The sequence below is a fragment of the Vigna umbellata genome, chromosome 1 (genome assembly GCF_029865625.1).
Source record: "Vigna umbellata cultivar VRB3 chromosome 1, Vumbellata_1.0, whole genome shotgun sequence".
NCBI lineage: Eukaryota > Viridiplantae > Streptophyta > Magnoliopsida > Fabales > Fabaceae > Vigna > Vigna umbellata.
In genome coordinates this window covers 86797364-86816720 of record NC_142165.1, presented here as the reverse complement: position 1 = coordinate 86816720, position 19357 = coordinate 86797364, and the positions used below count along the sequence as shown (strand labels likewise).

Sequence of the window (19357 nt, the reverse complement as noted above, 5' to 3'; positions counted from 1 at the left end):
TTGTTTTACCTTATGATCAAAAGAGAAAAATTAAAGTTATGTGAGGAGTTCAAGTACAAAATTGAATTTTCATATTCAATAAAAATGAGTTAAATAATATATAAAGAAAAAATTATTCACAAATTCAATATTTTAAGGATTTTACTTAAAGGTGATGAGTTTGTTATGTCTGTTTGAATAACTCAATAATTAGTATTTGTGACGAGTAACCAAACTTATTGTGAGTAAAATATTTGTATTTTAAGAGTAAGTGATTTTCTCAGTATATCTAACTCAGAACAAAACCTTAAAGCTGGTTGAAGTGAGATTCTTGGCATTTGAAAATAAACGAAGAAGAAACTTTAACATGTAATATTAGATTTAGATACAATTCCCAGTGATGATATCTTCCACAATCAATCTTAATAAGCCGTCTCATATATGCATATAAAAGATCTTCATATTAATTTTTTCCATAATAAAATGGTGCATGAATGTGGTTCCTCTTCCGCATGCTTTATCTTATTTTACAATCAAATATAAAGTTTATTTTAACTAGTAAAAACACATGCACAATTGTTGATATTTTTTTTATGATAATAAAAAATATAAAAATTATAAAATTGAAATGATTATTATTGTTATCATTATAATTGTAATTATAAAATTATTCTTTTTGTAAATTTATTATAAATAATTTTTATTTATTTTATTGATATTTTTATGATTAAAAAATGATTAAATTTAAAAAAAACAGTTAAATTGGAAAAAGAAACGGTTAAATTTAAAAAAACAATTAAAATTGATAAAATAATTATTTTAGTAAATAGGAGATGGAGAAATGAAAAAAGGGTGGTGGAATGGTGGTAGAGTGGAAAGGAGAAATGAAAAATGGTGGGGAAGGTTCATAGTGAAAAAAAGAGGGAAAAGGAAAGAAAGGTGGTGAAAGGTGAAGAGAGAAGAAAACAAAAAAAAAATTAACAAATGATTACCTTTCAAAGTTGTTAATACCAATTTAACCTAATGAATTATATTAAATCATTTCAAATGAAATAGGAACTAAATTGAGGACAAAAGGAAGTAAAAAATCACATTAAATCAACCCTACAAATATTATAACCAAAATATTAAGTCTTAAATATAAGTTTCTTTGACTTTCAACTTACCCTATAACACATTACTACACTGATGACGGATAAAAAAAAATTTCACATTAATATTTAACATGAAAGAAATCTATGATATTAGTAAAAAGATGATATTGAGTCAATAAAGTACTCATTCAAGTTAATGATGTCCTAATAAAAATAGGTAACGAACGAAATGAGGGGAAAAAATATAGATTTGAGAGAAAATAGCATAAAAAATCTTAAAATCTTACACTTTAAGTGAAATTTAAATTTCTTTAATTTTAAGAAATTAAATTATTCTCATAAGTTTTTCTATCATTTTATTTTTCTTTTAAATTTTCTCTTCAAACAACATGTTCTTTTAAGTTTTTTATAAAAATAAATAACTATAATTTTAATTTAAGTACAAGCTAGGAAAACATAAAATTAATGTAATAAATCAATCACTTATTTAAACAAATAAAAATTATTTTTAATTGATGATATTTTATAGGAAAAAAAATTGTATAGTGCAAAAAAAAAAAGGGTAGATTAGTTCTTATATATAGAGCTAATATTCCCTCAAATATTCTTCTGTTAAAAGCATTTGCTGTAATATAGAGGAGGATAATATATTCTTTAGTTTTAAAAACTTTATTGCTTTCCATCTTGAAATTAAAATATATACTTCAATATATAGGTGGATGTAATTTTTCCGTGATGGTTCACAACAAAATTTTAAAGTGGTTCTTTTCACTTTTTTATCTTTAACTTTCTTTGTATAACTAATTAATTGTTTAGAATCCTAATAAAAAGTTTAGGATCTTAAAAAAACTATACTCTAATGTTCTTTCGAAGTGATATTTATTTATTTCCACGTTGAATCTTTCGTGGTTTAAATAATAATTACAAGTTCATACTGAATATACGACTATAGTAAATATTTAGAAACAATACTCAAAATAAATGTATTAGTCTCGAAGAGGATAATTTCTTGTAGAAAATAAAATTTGACAACATTTTTCTCTATATGATTACTTACTCTAATTTTATTACATCACATCAAGTAATATTCAACTTCGTAGTTTTTTTTTCATCTTGTTATCTATTTTATCAAAATGGGTAATTATTTCTCTTATGGAAGATGTTTTAATAATGTCGAAATGTGAAAAAGCTCTTAGGTACGTAATTTTCGGAGGAAAACCATTATAGAAACAAGACAGATTTAAATAAGGAATTAAAGAACTTTCAGATGGCATCTACTTTCTTTCTATGCCAATACATACCAACGTGTTTCCTATATTCAATTCAAGAGACTTGACAACAACATACATAATTGTCCCCTGTCTGTTCCGTAGCTTACCATAGAGCAGAATGTAAGAGACTGTGACCAAAAAATGGAGTTAAAAACTAATAAGCTAACAAAAAACAACACTACTGACACTTCCAGAACAAGACGGCAACAATGTAATGTCAAAAACAGAAAACATCCAAAGAAAATCCTAGTAAAAATTGAATGCATGAAACCAAGTCTTCTTGCATTCTACCTATCTTCAATCCAATTCTAGATCTTAAGCTGACAAATTGCATCTTTAACTGCTTTAGGCCAGTTTTGTGGTTTTTAAACAAATTAGTAGAGCTCAGAATAAATCGTATTACACCTCAAACTTTCATATATTTCATAACTTGACCATTCAATATTCAAGAGACAGGGACTGCTCCATGCTACATAGCAATCCTATCACTATGAACCCATCACCTATTCACTACAATAAAAGTTCTAAAAGACCACAGAAAAAGAACATTTTTCCAAAGTTCCATATGACTGGAGCTTCACAATTCGTTTCAAAAAACGTCCACCTATTCACACTACAATAAAAAATCTAAAAAAACTGTAGCAAGAGAAGCAACCTAATAATCTCACTACAAAAATGTTCCATTTGATTGATGATTCACATGTTTCAGCAATTACTTAGTGTGAAGATCTCCTCAAGGAAACCCAAATTAGTAATAACTTAGCGTCACAAGGAACCAAACCAATAATATATATCATTTACTCCATAACCATAGCATTATCCATGAACACGATGCCAAATGAAAGTCAGCCTTTCACTGTATTTAGTCCCTAGTCTAGTCTTCCAGTAAATTCAATAATAAGCATAAAGTTCACCATAAAAAGGCTGCTTATGTATGGATATCAATAAATACTTGAAGGATCCCAGCCAATCAAAAGAACTCCAAAATATGGTAAAACTCAGTTCAGATCACTATTGGCTCCTAATAATGAAAGTGAACTGCAGCAAACTCTCCAAAGGCATCCATTAGAACCACAATGAGCCTCAATATGCATATTCAAATATCAAACCCTGTCTATCACTTGATAAAAAGATAAATCCATCGTGACTAAGTATTTTTCTTCCAATAGTCCTTTAAACTTTCCGATCATCAAAGTTATATTTGACGAGTCAGATTTATATTGTTCATTCAACAAAGCATCCTCAAATACAAGTCCCTGATCTCATCATACCTAAGTTGTTCAAGAAAAACTAGCCCATTCCATATAATCTTATTAATACCTTACTCCAGGACCTGAAAAAGACAACCTACCCGACAATCATTAAAAAATTTAGTCTATACCACCTATGACCAAATCGATATAGATATTTAAAGAAACAAACCAGATGGCAAAGGAGTAAGAGAAGACTGTAAAATAAATATGCAACTTCAGAATTGCATGCTCAAGTAGCAAGCTTATATTTGAAGATGTCTGTCCCACAATTCCAGATGCACCTAAACAAGAATACAGGCCAACAAAGTATTAGAAGAGAATTCACTGCAGCAAATTGGAATGTAAAATTCTACAAAATAATCTTTACCAAATGATTCGTCACATTAATAATAGTATCCATGTCCATGTGAGCCATCACCCCCATAATAAGATGAATATGAACCTCTACCGTACTGTAACGTGAAAAGAAAAATTTGTAAATAATATTACAATTAAATTATATGAACAATAAAAATAGGTTAGACAATGTTAACTAACATCGGAAGCATAGTAGTCAGGCGGGTACTGTCCGCTGCCAGACCCAAAAGAATCTACAAAAAAGAGTTTAAGAAAAAGGTTGTCAAGAATATAATCCACCGTATCGAGCAATTGATTAAGAATAAAAAGAGAGTAAAGGTATCGACCATGGTGACGAGTTCCATGAAATATAGGAGGATCTGCATAATCCAAACGGGGACGAAGTCTATTAGGCCCCATGTAATCAGGTTCAGGGTCCTTGAACACGAATACAATCAATTCGAATTAATTAGTATCTTCCAGTTGTGAATGGAATTAACAAAAAGATAGTAAATACAACTACATTAAAAAAAATAATAATAATAAAAAATGATAAAAAAAAAATCTTACAGTCATATAAAACGGACGTTTCATTCCATGCATATTGTCATCATATAGATAAGGATCATCAAAATGTCTTCCCATAAAAGGCATGTCAAATTGTCCAACAGGGGAGTAGGTCCTCCTTGGAGGAATAGGCTCACTGGGACCTCCATCAGGCATACCATACCATGCTCTGTCATGATAAGGTCTAGTCGGTCCAGCAAATGGAGCACCTCGGGTACCAGCATAATGTCCACCCCTCACAGCTCCTGATTTACAACATAGTAAAATATTAATATCACTCAAACCTTCACGCCAAAGCATGAAAAAATAAACCTGAACTAAAATTATAGCACGATCTCTATAAATAACCTTGTGGACCAAATTGCCTTTGACGGAAATCTGTATGCATATTAAAATCAACGTCATCCCGAAATCCCATTCTTCCAATTTGACTGTGTCCACCGTGATAGAAACTCTTATCCCTGTTGAAATTTCCCCTGTTGTTGAAGGGCTGCCTTCCTCGTCCAAACCCCCTCCCTCTAGTAGGGACTGCGATTATATAATTTTAATACCGGATTCAACAAAATAACTTAGGTTCCAAGTTAATTGTCAGAAAAACTTAAATTACCTGGTCTTGAAAAGGCTGCACTCCTAGCATGACCAATTCGGAACCCACCACACATACCACCTTTGACAGCCTGTGTTTTAGGTAGAGGGTTTGAAAGTCTAGCTCTCACTTTTATCTGAAAAGCATTGCAAAATTGAGTATTCTTCACCAGATGCAAAATAAAGTCAAAATAAAAAGAAAAATAAAAGTAGGATGTTAGATGGGTGTAAGAGCAGAAATTAAGCCCGTAATAATGATATTAATACATTCATGAAGATTAATCTGAGTCGGCAAGGGGGAGAGGGAGTGAAGGAGTTAAATGAACATTGACATCAAACTCTCAAATTAACTTACAGAATCACACAACTTTACAATTCTAGGTTGTAAAATGGGTTTAACTTGCTCTTAAACTTATTAATCTTTTCTTGGTAGATGAGTAGACTTGTTCCAACAAGCCAAACTCACATAATTTCAAGTACCGCACAGGAGTCAACAAACCCATTTGTTATCATTAATATCTGCCATAAATTTCCTAGATTAGAAGTACTTTTATTGCCTCACAGACCCAGTTTGTTACTCGTGACCTAGATTGCTTGTTGCCCAAATAAATCTGTGTTAGAAACCAAGCTGCACATTTGTAACCCTCAATTTAACACAAAGTCTTTCACAAAATTAGCAATTTATCCTGTAAATCATGGCCAAACAATTTGTCTATGCAAATTTTTAGGTGACAATCCGTGTCATGACCCTTGAACCCAGCAACACATTCAAATGTTTTTTCAATACCTGTTCCATTATCAATCTATAAACCGTTGTTATAACACTTATATCTGTATGCAGATCAGTTTATGTATTTGGTTCAACGCTTTAAATGCTAAAACTTGAGCAAGGTATCGGTATGTTTCAAAATAAAAATATAAAACTTGTGAATGAAACACAATAAAGTTTTTGGAGTGTTTTACTAAAGGCTCAGAACAAAGAATGAAAAATATAAGATTTATTTCCTCTCCAAAAGCCGAGAAAGGAAAACACGAACATATTAAGGTCTATTAAAGATGTAGAAGGGAAACTTGTGACCCCAAATATGAGAGATGATAAGAGTTATTATATGAAGCACCAACTCCTACACCAGAGCATAGCTAATGTCCAAAATAAAGGATATGGTGATATGTAGTGTGTGTGTGTGTGGGTGTGTGTGTGTGCGGAGGTGGAGGGCGGATGGGTATGCATGTATACATAATATGACAAAAATATCAATTAATAATTAAGATTTATATAATTCACAGTGTAAAAACAAATCTGCTAGTTTACCTATAATAACGACCCTCACAAATTCTAATTAAGAAACATATATCTGAATAGAGAGAAAGGAAAACAAGGATAAATCTTGCATTATTTAGAATAAAAGTTATTTTCTTTTAATTTCTTCTTTTTTTATGATAAAAGTGTCTAGGAAGATTTAGTCAAAAATAGGTGTCAGCTCACATTCTTTACTCATGTTCAAGTTGTGTCGAGAAAATGTCTAAATTGCGTTGAAAAGGTATCTATGCTGAAAAAAAAAAATTGGAACACAGTTCAGCAGTTTTGGGCACAAGACAAATGCATATCCGATAAGTGTGTGTCCAAAAAAGTATCAAACACAACAACTTTCGGCACACTCCTGTAGAATTTGGATAGGAGAGAGATAAAAAATAAAAAATAAAATAAAAAACAATAAGATGAGGACAATGGTAAAACTGTGCATTCGGAACTATGGCACCTCTACTGAAGTTTGGAAATGTAAAGGAGAACAAGGTAACATTTAGCTCACAAACCTATTTAAGAGACTTGAGAGTGAAGATAGAAAGAATGATTAAAAGATAAATCATGTATTGGTTGATTATATTTATGAGGATCCTTGCATTAGAGACGGTCAAAAAAGATACAAGCAACCTAAACATGGGTGACAGGTAGGTAAAAGGAAAAAGATAAATTATCCTATTTTAACAAGCTTACCAATTCAAATAAATTAAACAATTATGACACTTAACCTCAAGCTGGAGTATATAAATTGTATGTATCAAGTTTAGAACATAGAAATTGAATTTGAGGTCTCAAGAACTTAGTCAAAATATTTGCAAACTAATAGTTGAGTTGACAAATTACAAGCAAATTTTCTTGGACAACTCTTTTTAACAAAATGACTATCAATTTCTATGTGTTCGGTTATCTCAAAAATTATAAGATTGGAAGCAATGTGAATGGCTGCCCAGTTATCATAATACATGCTCATTGTTGAATTTCATACAATCTTAGCTCCTAAAGGAATTGTTTTATCCCCGCGAGTTCATAAATGAGTGATGCCATCACTCTATACTCAATTTTGGCACTAAAATGAGCAACAACATTTTGTTTCTTGTTTTTTCAAGAAAAAATATTGCCTCCAATGAAAACACAATATCTAGCAGAGGAACACCTATCTATAGGAGTTTGTACCCAATCAACATCCCAATACTCAACCAACTGGGTATCTCCCATATCTTAATTTAGCAATCCTTGGTTTGGAGCCTTTGTAAGGTATCTAAGGATGTGAATAACCTCACTCCAATGATCAAGACGAGGGACCTACATAAGCTGACAAACCACTCCAACTACAAAAGACAAGCCATGTCTTATAATAGTGAACGGGACAAGTAAGACTTGTTATGCCGAACTAACATCTTGAAGTGAAGAGAAAGAAAGGAATTTCTTGTAGAGATGCGATGATTTTTAGTTTATGAAGAATGACACCAAGAATAGTCTAAGAAAATTGTTAGGATATAGGATGATAGGATAGATTGGGTTTAGGATAGAAGGCAGGAAGTGGCTGAGCCGAATGGTAGGAGGCAAGGGGGAAGCGAGTCTAGCCGAACGGTAGTAGGCAGGGGAGAACCAAATGCTTAAAGGCAGTAGGTTGTGTGAGTCGCACTGGTGAGCCGAACGGTAGAAAGGAAGGGAACCGAACAGTAGAAAGGGGGAATCGAGGGACAGACGATAGGGGAATAGGAGTGAAGGAACCGAACGATATCTACACTAAGACCGAACGGTAGAGGATGAATAAAATGCGAGAAAGTTTGTTAGGTTGTTAGTGGGAGAGAGAGTATAAATAAACCTTTTGTGATTTTGTTGAGTAGCTAGCCATTTACTTTGTGTAAACAGGTCTTGGACCTTGTTGAGGGGGACTAGACTCCCGAATCGTTATTGTATTTCGTTATACGTTATAGTGAATACATACAATTCCTTTGTTCTCTCTGATTTGATTGCCTTTGCATGAGTGGGTGTTGTGAGAAAGTTAGGCTTCTAACTCAGAAAGCTAACAAAAACACATTTGATAACTCTTGTAGAGTTTGTCCAACCCCAAGAACACATCATGAACAACACACACACACAAAGAAATAGGAGAAACATGAAATAAAGGTTCATCAAGAAATAGAATAGTATAGGGCCTGTGATTGTTAAGAAAGGAAGGGGGTATTCTATTTATGAGGAAGCAAGCAGTAATTAAGAATAACATCACCTCAGTGATGAACTGGCATATTAGTACCAATCAACAAGGTACAAGAAATTTCAACCAAGTGTCTACTTTCTTTGTATATCAAGTGGACTAATGTAAAATATTATATGAACTTAAAAGAGTAGAAAAGTAAAAAAAAAAAGTATTCTTTAGCATTATCACCACTCAATTTTGATAAGTTGGCCAAACTACTTTTTTATTGCATTAAGGAAAGATACTAAAGACAATGGTTTAGATTGATCTTAAGGATAACCAAAGCAATCATGCAAAAGTTTATATGGGGATACAAAACATAATGCAGGGGATCTAGAGCCAAAAAAGTTAGCCAACTCATACTATACTAAAATGGAAGAAAACGAGTATTACCAAAAATATTATCAAAGGCACCTAAATCAAGTATGCATGGACTTTGAATTTTCACAATTTGAGAAATGCAAGTTGTTGACAGATCAGACTAAGTGGAAAATTCTATTTGGCTGCTAGATTTTAATCTTAACTATATTCATGTTACTCTTCATTAGAAAACTTGAATTCAATCTACTCATATTTGAGACATCGGTTGTCTTGTCAAGGAAGCCATGTAAAGAGAAATAGTTTTCTTAAGTACGGCCCATTCCCTTTCTAATACTATATCATACATGACCACTTCGTCCTCGTCTATTTCCACAGTTCCACTTTCGCAAGTAGACACCATGGCAAATGATTCATCAAAATTATGAAGATTTTTGTCAACAAGGGTAGGCAAGGTTATCAAATTCCAAAGTCCACACGGACTCATGGAAGCTATGTAGACCCTCAAGAGTCTAAGTTATATGAAAAAAATAGATATAATACATACCAATTCAACATTCCACACCATAACTAATCAAAAATTCCATAATTATAAAATAACTGAGTTTAGTAATGCAAATGACTATTGTATAAGCTCAAACTACACCAAAAAGATAAGTCCATACAATTCCCAAACATAAGTTCTTGAGGTAATAACAATTAAATAACTAAACAGAAAAATGTCTTCTAGGTCTACGAAGTGAAGATGCCTCATCGCATCAAAAGAAGTTGAAATAGATCCACTTTTTGACATTTTAAAATCCTGAACAACTAACTGTGAAATAGAAAGAATAAGAAAATTTAAAAATAAAACAAAACTAAACACTAACTGAACAAATAAAAAAAAGGATGCAAAGAGGAACAAGACAATACCGTTAAACTGAACAACGAAACAAAACTGAACAAATTCTGCAACTAGAGAAGGAACTTAACACTTCAGAAACGAAGCACACAAACAGAGAAGAGGAGCGGTTGAAGGAGAGGTGCAATCGGAGAAGAGCTGCAATCAAAAAACATGCACGATGGTCTAAGAAGATGCAACATGGTGGCTAAGCATACGAGACACGGTGTTCTGAGAAGATGTGTGACACAGTAGTGGGAAAAGATGACTATTCAAGAAGATTGCGAATGTGAGAAAGAGTGTGAACATAAGAGTTTAAGAACGAAATTTGCCTTCATAATTTGAAACACTGCATTCCAAATGCAACACATGGCCAAAGGACATGATCCGTTCACATGATTCGTTCACATGACTGGTACATGAAAGCCTACTCCAAGTTTACCAAGTATGATCCAAGTTTAATCTAAGTCCACTAAAAAACAGATTTGCAAGCAAGTCAACTCAGACCAGGCGAATAAACTCTTAAATTCATGAGTTTATGGGTTGTCCCCGGAGTTCGATAACCATGAGTGGGAACACAAAACAATCATGTTGTTTGGTTAAGCAACTAAGAATTTTGGTCTTGAACATAATCAAAATATGGGTTCATGTCACGAATGATCATAATCATATAAAACTTATCCAACTTCTTAACCTCTTCTAAAGAATCAACTTATGAGAACAACTTCAACTCCTTAACAAATTGAACATTTGCGATAAAGGAAGTCATGTAGTGATTTTGCTTCAGAGATACCAATTTATGACCAAAATCATATAGGCATTAAATACCATTTGCAAAAAATACTTTTAGCCCTCTTCCAAAAAGAGTTACTAGCTTTGAATGCTCTAAGAGTTTCCAATATATTGGGTTCCATAGATTGTCATAACAGAGCAGAAAGCTGAAAATCTTATTCCCCTGGCCAACCTTGTCTAGTTAGTAGTATTTTGCAATCATCTTCTTCCTTGTGATCATAGAAACAGTGGCCAAAAACCAAAGTTTAACAAATGGAAGCCTAGATAGATGATTTTCACCATTAAGCTTTCCTAAAGTAATTGTGGGGAACCCATACAAGGAGTGGATAGGTCCAGATTCCATTTCATACCAGAGAAAGAGAAGACAAGGGTAAAAAAATAAACATTCAACGTGTTCAAGAGGACCTAACCACCAACCGAGAGTGAAAGGAGAAAAAGGCAGTTGGAATAGGGACTACAGAGGTCAGTGAAGGCAACAATGGTGGCACAATGCCATTCCCAAAAGGTGGCATGTGGACAGCATGCACCTAGGTGAGTCGTTCAAAGAGAATGCATGTGGTGGCACGTGAGGAGGAATTGTCCTTCGAGTTAGTTGGGTTCTGTATCACATAAAGAGATGATCCAAACTTGATGCTTGGTGGAGAGAACTACAGCAGCCTGCAATAGCGGCAGACAGCAATGGTGGACATGGGGTTTTGTGTTGCTTGACGAGACAAAAATGACCTTGTTTTTCTCAGAGCAGAAAGCAAGGGTAGCCATGACAGACAATCAATGCAAGATTGACCCACACCAACTTGAGAGTGAAAATAGAATGAATGCCTAAAAGAATCATCTTAACTTAGTCATATATTTATAAAAATACTTACATCAGAGATATTCAATAAAGATATGAGCAACTGAAACATGCGCCAGATAGATAATACAAAAACGAGAAGTTAACCTATTCTAACAAGCTAACTCACTCAAAAAGTTAAACAATTCTAACAAAGATTTTGAGATCTAAGAAGATGCAAATGAACGCATTGATTCCTAAAGATTTAAGAACAAGCAAGGTTGCCATGCTCGAGTTTACCAAAATTTGCAAGACTTCCATAGACTAGACTCAAACTCATAAGAATTTACTTAGTTTATCTCTCCTAGTTATTCTTTTAACATCAAAATTAGCTTTTAAGTTAACACTGAAAATCAAATCTTAAAAAATATCATAAACTAGTTCTTAATTTTATTTTTTTTACTTGGAAATATCTTTCAAGCTAAAAATCTTCTTGCGAAATAATTAAAAAAAATTAACTTTTGTTTAAGCAATTTATAAGAAAGTACGCAAATTAATTTAATTTACAAAAATTATTTTATTAATAAAATAATATTAAAATCACATAATTATAACTTTTAATTTTTAAAAATATCAATAAGATATTCAAACTATATATATATATATATATATAATACTAATAAAAAAATGTAAATACTGATTACAAATAATGAAAATTTTCTAATTCTTGTATATTGTTTAACAGTATTTTAAAAGAAATAAAGAATAAAAAATTCATTATAACTGAACATTAATTAAAAAAAAAAGGCAAAGAAATTAAAAAAATAAATAAAGCTTTTAGACCATTAGGTTTTCTAAATGCCAATTTTGTATGATGTAAACTTGACAAAAGTTTAAGTCGCCTCTATAAATGTTGCAAGAGTTAAGGCACACGTTTGATTCAGATTATTTCTAAGGAAATACCCCTTATTTTTCAAAAACTGTCTAAACAAATATTATTTCTCCAAAATAAATTGAACCAAACATGAACATAAACTCTTCTCGAGTTTTTAACACAAATTGAAACCTAAATTATTAAAAGCAAATTTCTTCCAACACACTACTTCCTTTCTCGTATATAAACAAAAAAAAAAAACTAACTTCACACATTAAGAAAACCAGTGAAGTACGTTAAATTTAACTAATTGCTTAATATTCTTCCTAAAATGTCTTTCCTCTAAAACAAAAAATAAATATTATGATGTTGGAACGAAAAGTCAAACATTATAAGTTAGGATATTTTAGGAAAAATATCATTACATGAAGTAAAAGTAGTTAAAATTTGCTTACATTTGAGAACAAGAAAAGTGATTTTTTTTGCCTACAAAATAAGATGGGAGGTAGTATAGTTTAAAAATAATGCAGTTGAAGTTGATATTCCCTATGTTCTAAAATCCGGCAAAGGGGAAACCACTGAAAAAAGAGTATAATTTTGTACGCATGTAAAATCAGGGTCAAGTAAAAAGCAATAGTGAATACCTTTGATGCCGCATCACCCATTTCTGATTTATTTACACCATCAACACAAGCTACAGCAGCTTCATGTGTAAAAAAATCAACAAATCCATAATCCTTCCTCTTAGCAGTAGACATATTCCGTGCTAAGACGATTCTTACAATTTCACCATAAGATTTAAATAGCTCCCTCACATGATCTTCGTCCCAGTGTGGAGGGAGACCATTAATAAACACAGACTTCACCTGTGCCATTATCTCTGGGTCAGGTTCACGCATGGGTTCAGCAAAGGCTACCTTGGCAGTTCGTTCAGCATGGCCAAAGACAACATCAGGCTTTTGAAGCCTCTTATATGCAAGCATGGCATCTGCATGACAAGAGAACTCTACAAATGCAAAGCCCCGGCTCAAGCCCTCATGTTGAACATCTGGGACAAGCGTAATGTTTTCAACCCCTTCAATACCATAGTCCTTCAGCTTCTGTTTAATCTGCCACCCATATGTTAAGAAATAAGTTGACACACCAGGGAAGTAAACACTTGCAACAGAAAAAACATGTCTAAACTTACAGCTTCTTTTGTCCAAGTATTGCAAATATTTCCCAAGAATAATGTGTCATTATCCTCACTAGGTGCAGTGCCACACCGTTTACCACGTATCTGTAAACAATGGGAGGTAAAACCATAGCACAAAAGAAAGAAAAGATTGTAAAGTCAAAGAAATAAACAATCAGATATAACAAACATACAACAGGGTTCTTCATTTCAGACAAAGCTTTCTTAGCATGCTCCTTATTAGCAAACTTCACAAAAGCATAGCCCTTGTTTTTATTTGTTGAAGAATTTTTATGCAACCTGACTTCAAGTATCTCCCCCATCCTCTGGAAAACCTTTCTCAGATCTTCCTCTGTAGCATCACGATCCAACCCACCAACAAAAATCTCATGCTCTTTTTTAATCTTTCGCTGATTTGCTATGGCCTCCAACTCCCTATGCTCCTCCTCCAACGTCCCAATTTCATCTAGAGGTTCTTCTGGATCTTCTTCTGGATCTTCCTCCGGATCTTCTTCAGCAAGCTCCACCTCCCCTTGTCCTCGAAGATCTAACTTTTTACCACTCTTGGGTCCTTCACCATCATCTTTAATGGGATTAGCATCTTCTGTTTGCACCTGGGCTTTCACTTCTACACCAAGCGACTCAGTGTTCTCTTCATGTCCAAAAAGGTTTGTTTCCTCTCCCTCTGCTTTCGCTGGATCCTGCTCTTTCAACTTCCCTTTTTCTACTTCCTGTTCTTTCAATTGAACCTTTACTTTATGTCCTTCTTGTTCTATCGTCTCTTCTTTACCTTGCTCTCCTTCCCGTTCTAACAATTCCTCCTTACCTTTCTCTCCTTCATGTTCTTTCAACTCTTCCTTACCTTCCTCTCCATCGGGTCCTTTCAACTCTTCTTTTTCTTTCTCCCCATCAAGTTCTTTCAACTCTTCCATTCCTTTGTCTCCTTCCAGTTCTTTCAACTCTTCCTCTCCTTTGTCCCCTTCATGCACTTTCACCTCTTCCTTCCCCCCATCTCCTTCCTGTTCTTTCAACTTCTCCTTTCCTTTGTCCCCCTCTTGATCTTTGAACACTTCCTTTGCTTTCTCTCCCTCCTTTTCACCAGTACAATCTTCATTATCTGCAGATATATTGAGGTCCATAATGGGCCGCCGTAGTCGCTGAAAAGAAACAGAAACATCCTGTGAAGCAGTTACTTCAACTTCCATTATGTCATTCCCCTTTTCAACAACAGCTTCATCCACTTCCATCCACTTCTGTTCCTTCTCTTCAGAAAACCCGACATCTTGTTCCCCCTCTTTCTCAACCTCAATACTATTTGCATCAACAACTGCAACATCCTCCACTTTCTCTGCAGCCTCGGTTTTGTCTTCAATAGGAGTTTCATCAGCTACTGCCTCACGTTGTTCTTCCGAATTCGGAATATCAATTGCTTTAGCTCTAGGTCTCCCTGGAGCCTTTCTTTTTGAAGTTTTTGTACTGCTACCACTAGCTACCGGTTTCTGCTCCACTGTCATGAATTTCACCCAGGGATAAGGTTAAGAAAATAGCACTGAAAAATAATCAACAGTCTCAAACAAAGACAACCCTAAAAGAAATAAATAATTAGAAATTACAGCAAAGCCATAAAAGAAAACATGAATTCCCCAATTACTACGTCATAGTTGAAACAAACATGAAATCATGATCATAGGGGTTTCAGTCTAAGTCTTGCTTTTCTTTCCTCTCATACTAAGCTTCGGAAACAGAAAAGAAAAAAAAAAAAGGCTTACCAGTAGATTGATCGGTTTTGGAATCGGGTGCGGGTGAGACCTCTTTCTTCTTTGTGCTTCTGGTTTTGGTGGCGGGTGTGCGCTTCGCCGCAGGGGATTTCCTCGGCGGTGGCGTCTTCTTGGGGGTTGCTGATTTGGAAGCAGGATCAGCATTTCGTGTTCTCATGGTCGAAATAATTCAATAATGAATCAATCGTCGTTGATCCAATGAACGAGAACTAAACCTACGTAACCCGAACTGAAGTGAAGCACCAGTTTCCAATGCTTCAAAATGACGAGAATTTCCTTTTATAATCTTGCTGCTTAAATTTTGCTTATTATTATAGGTCGGTCTAGTAATTTTAATGTTTTATTTTTAATTTTTCTTAACACTGTGTGTGTCGATTTACTTTTACGTAGTCTTAATTAATATTGGTATTTCTGTCCATTAGTAGAAAAACATAAATATTATCGCGATTGTGTGATTGTATTCTTATTAGACTTGATTTTCTAAATTTATTATAATTATACTATAGTAATTTTGTGATTGGAAAATATTGAAGATGATACTAGTGTTTAAACATTTATTTTAGTGTTTATCTTAAATTGAGGTGTAATATAAGTATTTCAAAATCTTGAGAGTGAATAGGTTATTTAAACGACTTGGTTAATGTATAATAACGAATTAAGAGTTCTTTAACTTTGAATTTAGTGATTTTTTTTTAAGACATTTAGGTCAATGAAAGACAATTCATCTTGATCAAGGGTTCTATGAATTTGTTTTTTTTTTTCGTTAGAGGATATGAAAAGAATTTTGGTTGTTGGTACATAGAATTTATTTCTCGGTATTCTTTGTGTTTTTGTTTGGATAAAAGACTTTGTCCATATATCTATGAAACTCACGAAAAACTCTATGTTGAGTTCGTATTCATAGTCTTCCTTTGAAGTATTTGACTGTCGAAAGTTATTTTCTCAATAGCTCATGGAATTGACACACCCTTATTTTTAAATGATTATACCATGAATAAGTCTTGAGGTTTCTTTTCCATGTCTTAGTTGATATTGATTTGTTATATGATTTTCCTTATCAAATTTTGGTGGAAAGACCAAAATTTGTGTTTATTGTTAATGTGTAATACGAGAATTTGTCTTTATTATGTTCAAATTGTAAAATGATTTATCTAATTGTAGACTGTTACAACAAGATAACAACATTTTTAGTAGGAAAGAAACAATTGGCACAAAAGTACAACATTATCATCCTAAGATGATTGGTGTACAAGAGAGGTGTATAAGAGACTAAGGGTTCTCTAGCTTCGGATTCAGTGATTCCTTCGATGGCACAACCTTTGAAGCCTATGGAGTAGCCTAAAGTAGAGGCTACGATAGAGCTTGTGGTGGATCTTATGGTAGAGACTATGGTGGAGTTTGTGGTGGAGGCTACTGTGGAGCCTGTGGTTCAACATATTATGGTGCAATATGTTATAGAGTCGCCTACTGCTTAGTCACAGCCTAAGAAAGCAGTGGTTAATCATGATAATACCTATGTTGCAAATGAATCTTCTTTTGTTAATAAACTAGATGTTTCTATAGGTGGTGCTTATAGAGTTTGATTCCTTGACTGATATGCATTCTCAAGAGAATGTCACTCTCATTGTTAGTAGTTTGAGGGGTTTACAATGACTAAATTCACTTAATATTTTTGAGGTAGTTCCTAATTCTTTGACATACGAGGAAACTCATTTGGCGGAGAAACTAAAATTAGCTTTCAAATGTGTCAATATGCTTGATAAGAGGGGAGATTCTAATATTGAAGAGAATGATTAACTAATTCAAACTACTAGGAAATTTGATACGGATAAACCAAGGAAACTAAATCTTCCAAAGTAAGGAATTTTACAAAAACACTAATTATTTTTTTAGGCCTTTTTTTTTAATGTGAAAGGGTTTACTAATGATAAATTTATTAATATATTATTTGTTATAGGCATATGGTATTCAAAGATTGGAATATTATGTGTGAAGGAGGAAATCATAAGGAACAATATAAGTGGATTCCATTTATTTATTTTATTTTATAGTTTTTTTTCATAATAGGTATTATTTACTTGTGTGTATAGTGTAATTTTATTATGTATTTGGTGTGTCTATCTATGTTTTTTCTTTTTATTTCTTTTAATAAAATCTTCATGTAATGACAGTAATGTTTAACATAAATTTATCAAGAATAATACAACTCTTTCTGAAATGTCAATTATTATAAAATTTGTTTTACTTTTCTCCCTATTATCTCATTTAGTGTTATATGACATGAAAATTAAATAACTTAAAAAATAACATTTACATTTATCAATAAATCATTTTTCTTTTTATCATAAATTAATTTAAGGAAAAAAATTTCATCTATTTGCCAAAAAAAAAAATATGATTTAATTGATTTTCATCCTAGACTTTATCTTTTATTATAACAAGATCATTCATAATATTGTTGTATCTATGGTTGCAACAACCTCCACCAATGCCACTAGTGGGTCTTCTAAATTTTTTTATACATGTAACTTTGTTTAATGTTGCCACACATAAAATAACAAATGGCATTAGTTAAGGTACTATGTACTACACACGTAACAATATTAGTGGAGATACAAATTAATTCGATGTGTATTGTAACTGATTTAATTTGTGGTGTCATCCTCACGAGATGTTTCGGCCAGACAATGACAGTTTTCAATGCTTGTGATATAATAACAACCTCTGATGTTGGTATAGGAATTAAAACATCAGTATAAAATACAGTCTCCACCATAACCTTCACCAAATGAGAGGGGAGACACTCACCATGAAACATTGTGGAACCTTCAAAGCACTTCCCGTGGGCCATTAATTGGGGAAGATACATAATCAATCAATGTTACAACTCACATTGGTAACCAAAGCCAATGTCAACCTACATTTAAGGTGTAGCGTAACAAATCCCTTTAGTGTTGACTTTAACTCTGAGAGAAATATCAAGTTGTACTACAATGGGGAGCTTTTGCAAGAATGGTAAGCTTTATAATCACTTGTTAAATGATTTCACCATCGCTTGCTGCTTTTGTCTCATCTCTTGCCACTTTTCTCTTATTTGCTCTAATCTCCTCCCATAGTTGCTCTGCCAAGTCAACTTTTATTTTCTATAAGATTTCTTCCATAGGCGCATTAAAGGATAAATGTGATTGGTGTTGTGATGAGGCTCTAAAGTAACCTTGAATCCCCAAACCGTGTCTAGTAGTATGAACACATCTAAGGTGTCAAGGTCGTCCAATAACAATATTAAGAATATATTTTCGACCATGAGATTGAAACCACCCTAGGAGCTTTGCTTAACTATATAATCCTTCAAGAAGAAATCATATATAACTAGAACACTTTATATGAAAAAAAAAGTTTTAAATTAATCTATCCAAACACATTTACTTACAACAACTCAGCTACCCATTGTGATTCTTCAGAAGTCCATGTTCACGACTTTTTTAAATGGACCTGCTTCCATTTCTTATGGAAGGATGGTGGGGATGGAGGTTCAATTGAATGTCCACTACAATCTTCATTGCCAAAAACAGAACATGCTTTAATCTTTTCTTTAATTATCTTCTGCTCTAGTTTTTTATAACCGTTACAAGAAAGTAAGTGGGGAATGTCATTATATGCTTGGATGTCATGTTCTTTTTTCAAAACACCTTATAAATATTTAAATGAAATTTACTTAGTATTGTACATTATATGTAATAAAAAAATATAAGTGATGTTATTAACCTCTCATTTCTTACTTTCTCAAGTTTGTACAAACTTTTGCCAAGTTTTTTCATCATATTGTTAGGTAGAAACAAAGTCCCACATCAGATAAAATAAGAGATGGACATGAGTTTATATACACATAAGATACCTCTATTCGTAAGAGACCTTTTGGAGTGGTATCAAAACCAAATCCGTGAGAGTTTGACCCAAAGCGGACAATATCTTAACAGTGTGGAGATATATGTGTGTATGTGGTGAACCTCCCTACAAATTTGTTGGGTCTATAAAGGAGGGGGTTCACCAGGGAAACACAAACACCAATGACATCTGAGCCTAACCATATAAGGTATTGACACCACTCTTTACCCAAAACCTTAAGGCAATGAGTTAATGGGTCTTTCACCTTTATATAGTGCTCTACTTTCTCATTT

General features: G+C 33.1%; 1 protein-coding gene across 1 annotated transcript; it reads right to left on the bottom strand.

The window, feature by feature from the left end:
* Window positions 1-3116: 3116 nt before the first annotated feature.
* On the bottom strand, window positions 3117-15441 carry LOC124844397 (uncharacterized). The gene is made up of 11 exons (XM_047321322.2): window positions 15171-15441; window positions 13596-14908; window positions 13417-13506; window positions 12872-13336; window positions 5108-5222; window positions 4849-5028; window positions 4504-4745; window positions 4281-4371; window positions 4135-4187; window positions 3965-4049; window positions 3117-3878 (listed from the first exon to the last, which is right to left on the bottom strand). The coding sequence occupies exons 1-10, from the start codon at window positions 15334-15336 to the stop codon at window positions 3981-3983; spliced, it is 2784 nt and encodes a 927-aa protein (XP_047177278.1). The 5' UTR covers window positions 15337-15441; the 3' UTR covers window positions 3117-3878; window positions 3965-3980.
* Window positions 15442-19357: the final 3916 nt, after the last annotated feature.

Excerpts from the sequence above, each read along its gene's own strand:
- LOC124844397 (XM_047321322.2), bottom strand. The coding sequence starts at position 15,336 with ATGAGAACACGAAATGCTGATCCTGCTTCCAAATCAGCAACCCCCAAG. Across the intron at positions 13,337-13,416 it reads ATACTTGGACAAAAGAAGCT|ATTAAACAGAAGCTGAAGGA; the intron begins GTAAGTTTAGAC and ends TATGGGTGGCAG. Across the intron at positions 4,372-4,503 it reads AACGTCCGTTTTATATGACT|GACCCTGAACCTGATTACAT; the intron begins GTAAGATTTTTT and ends TTCGTGTTCAAG.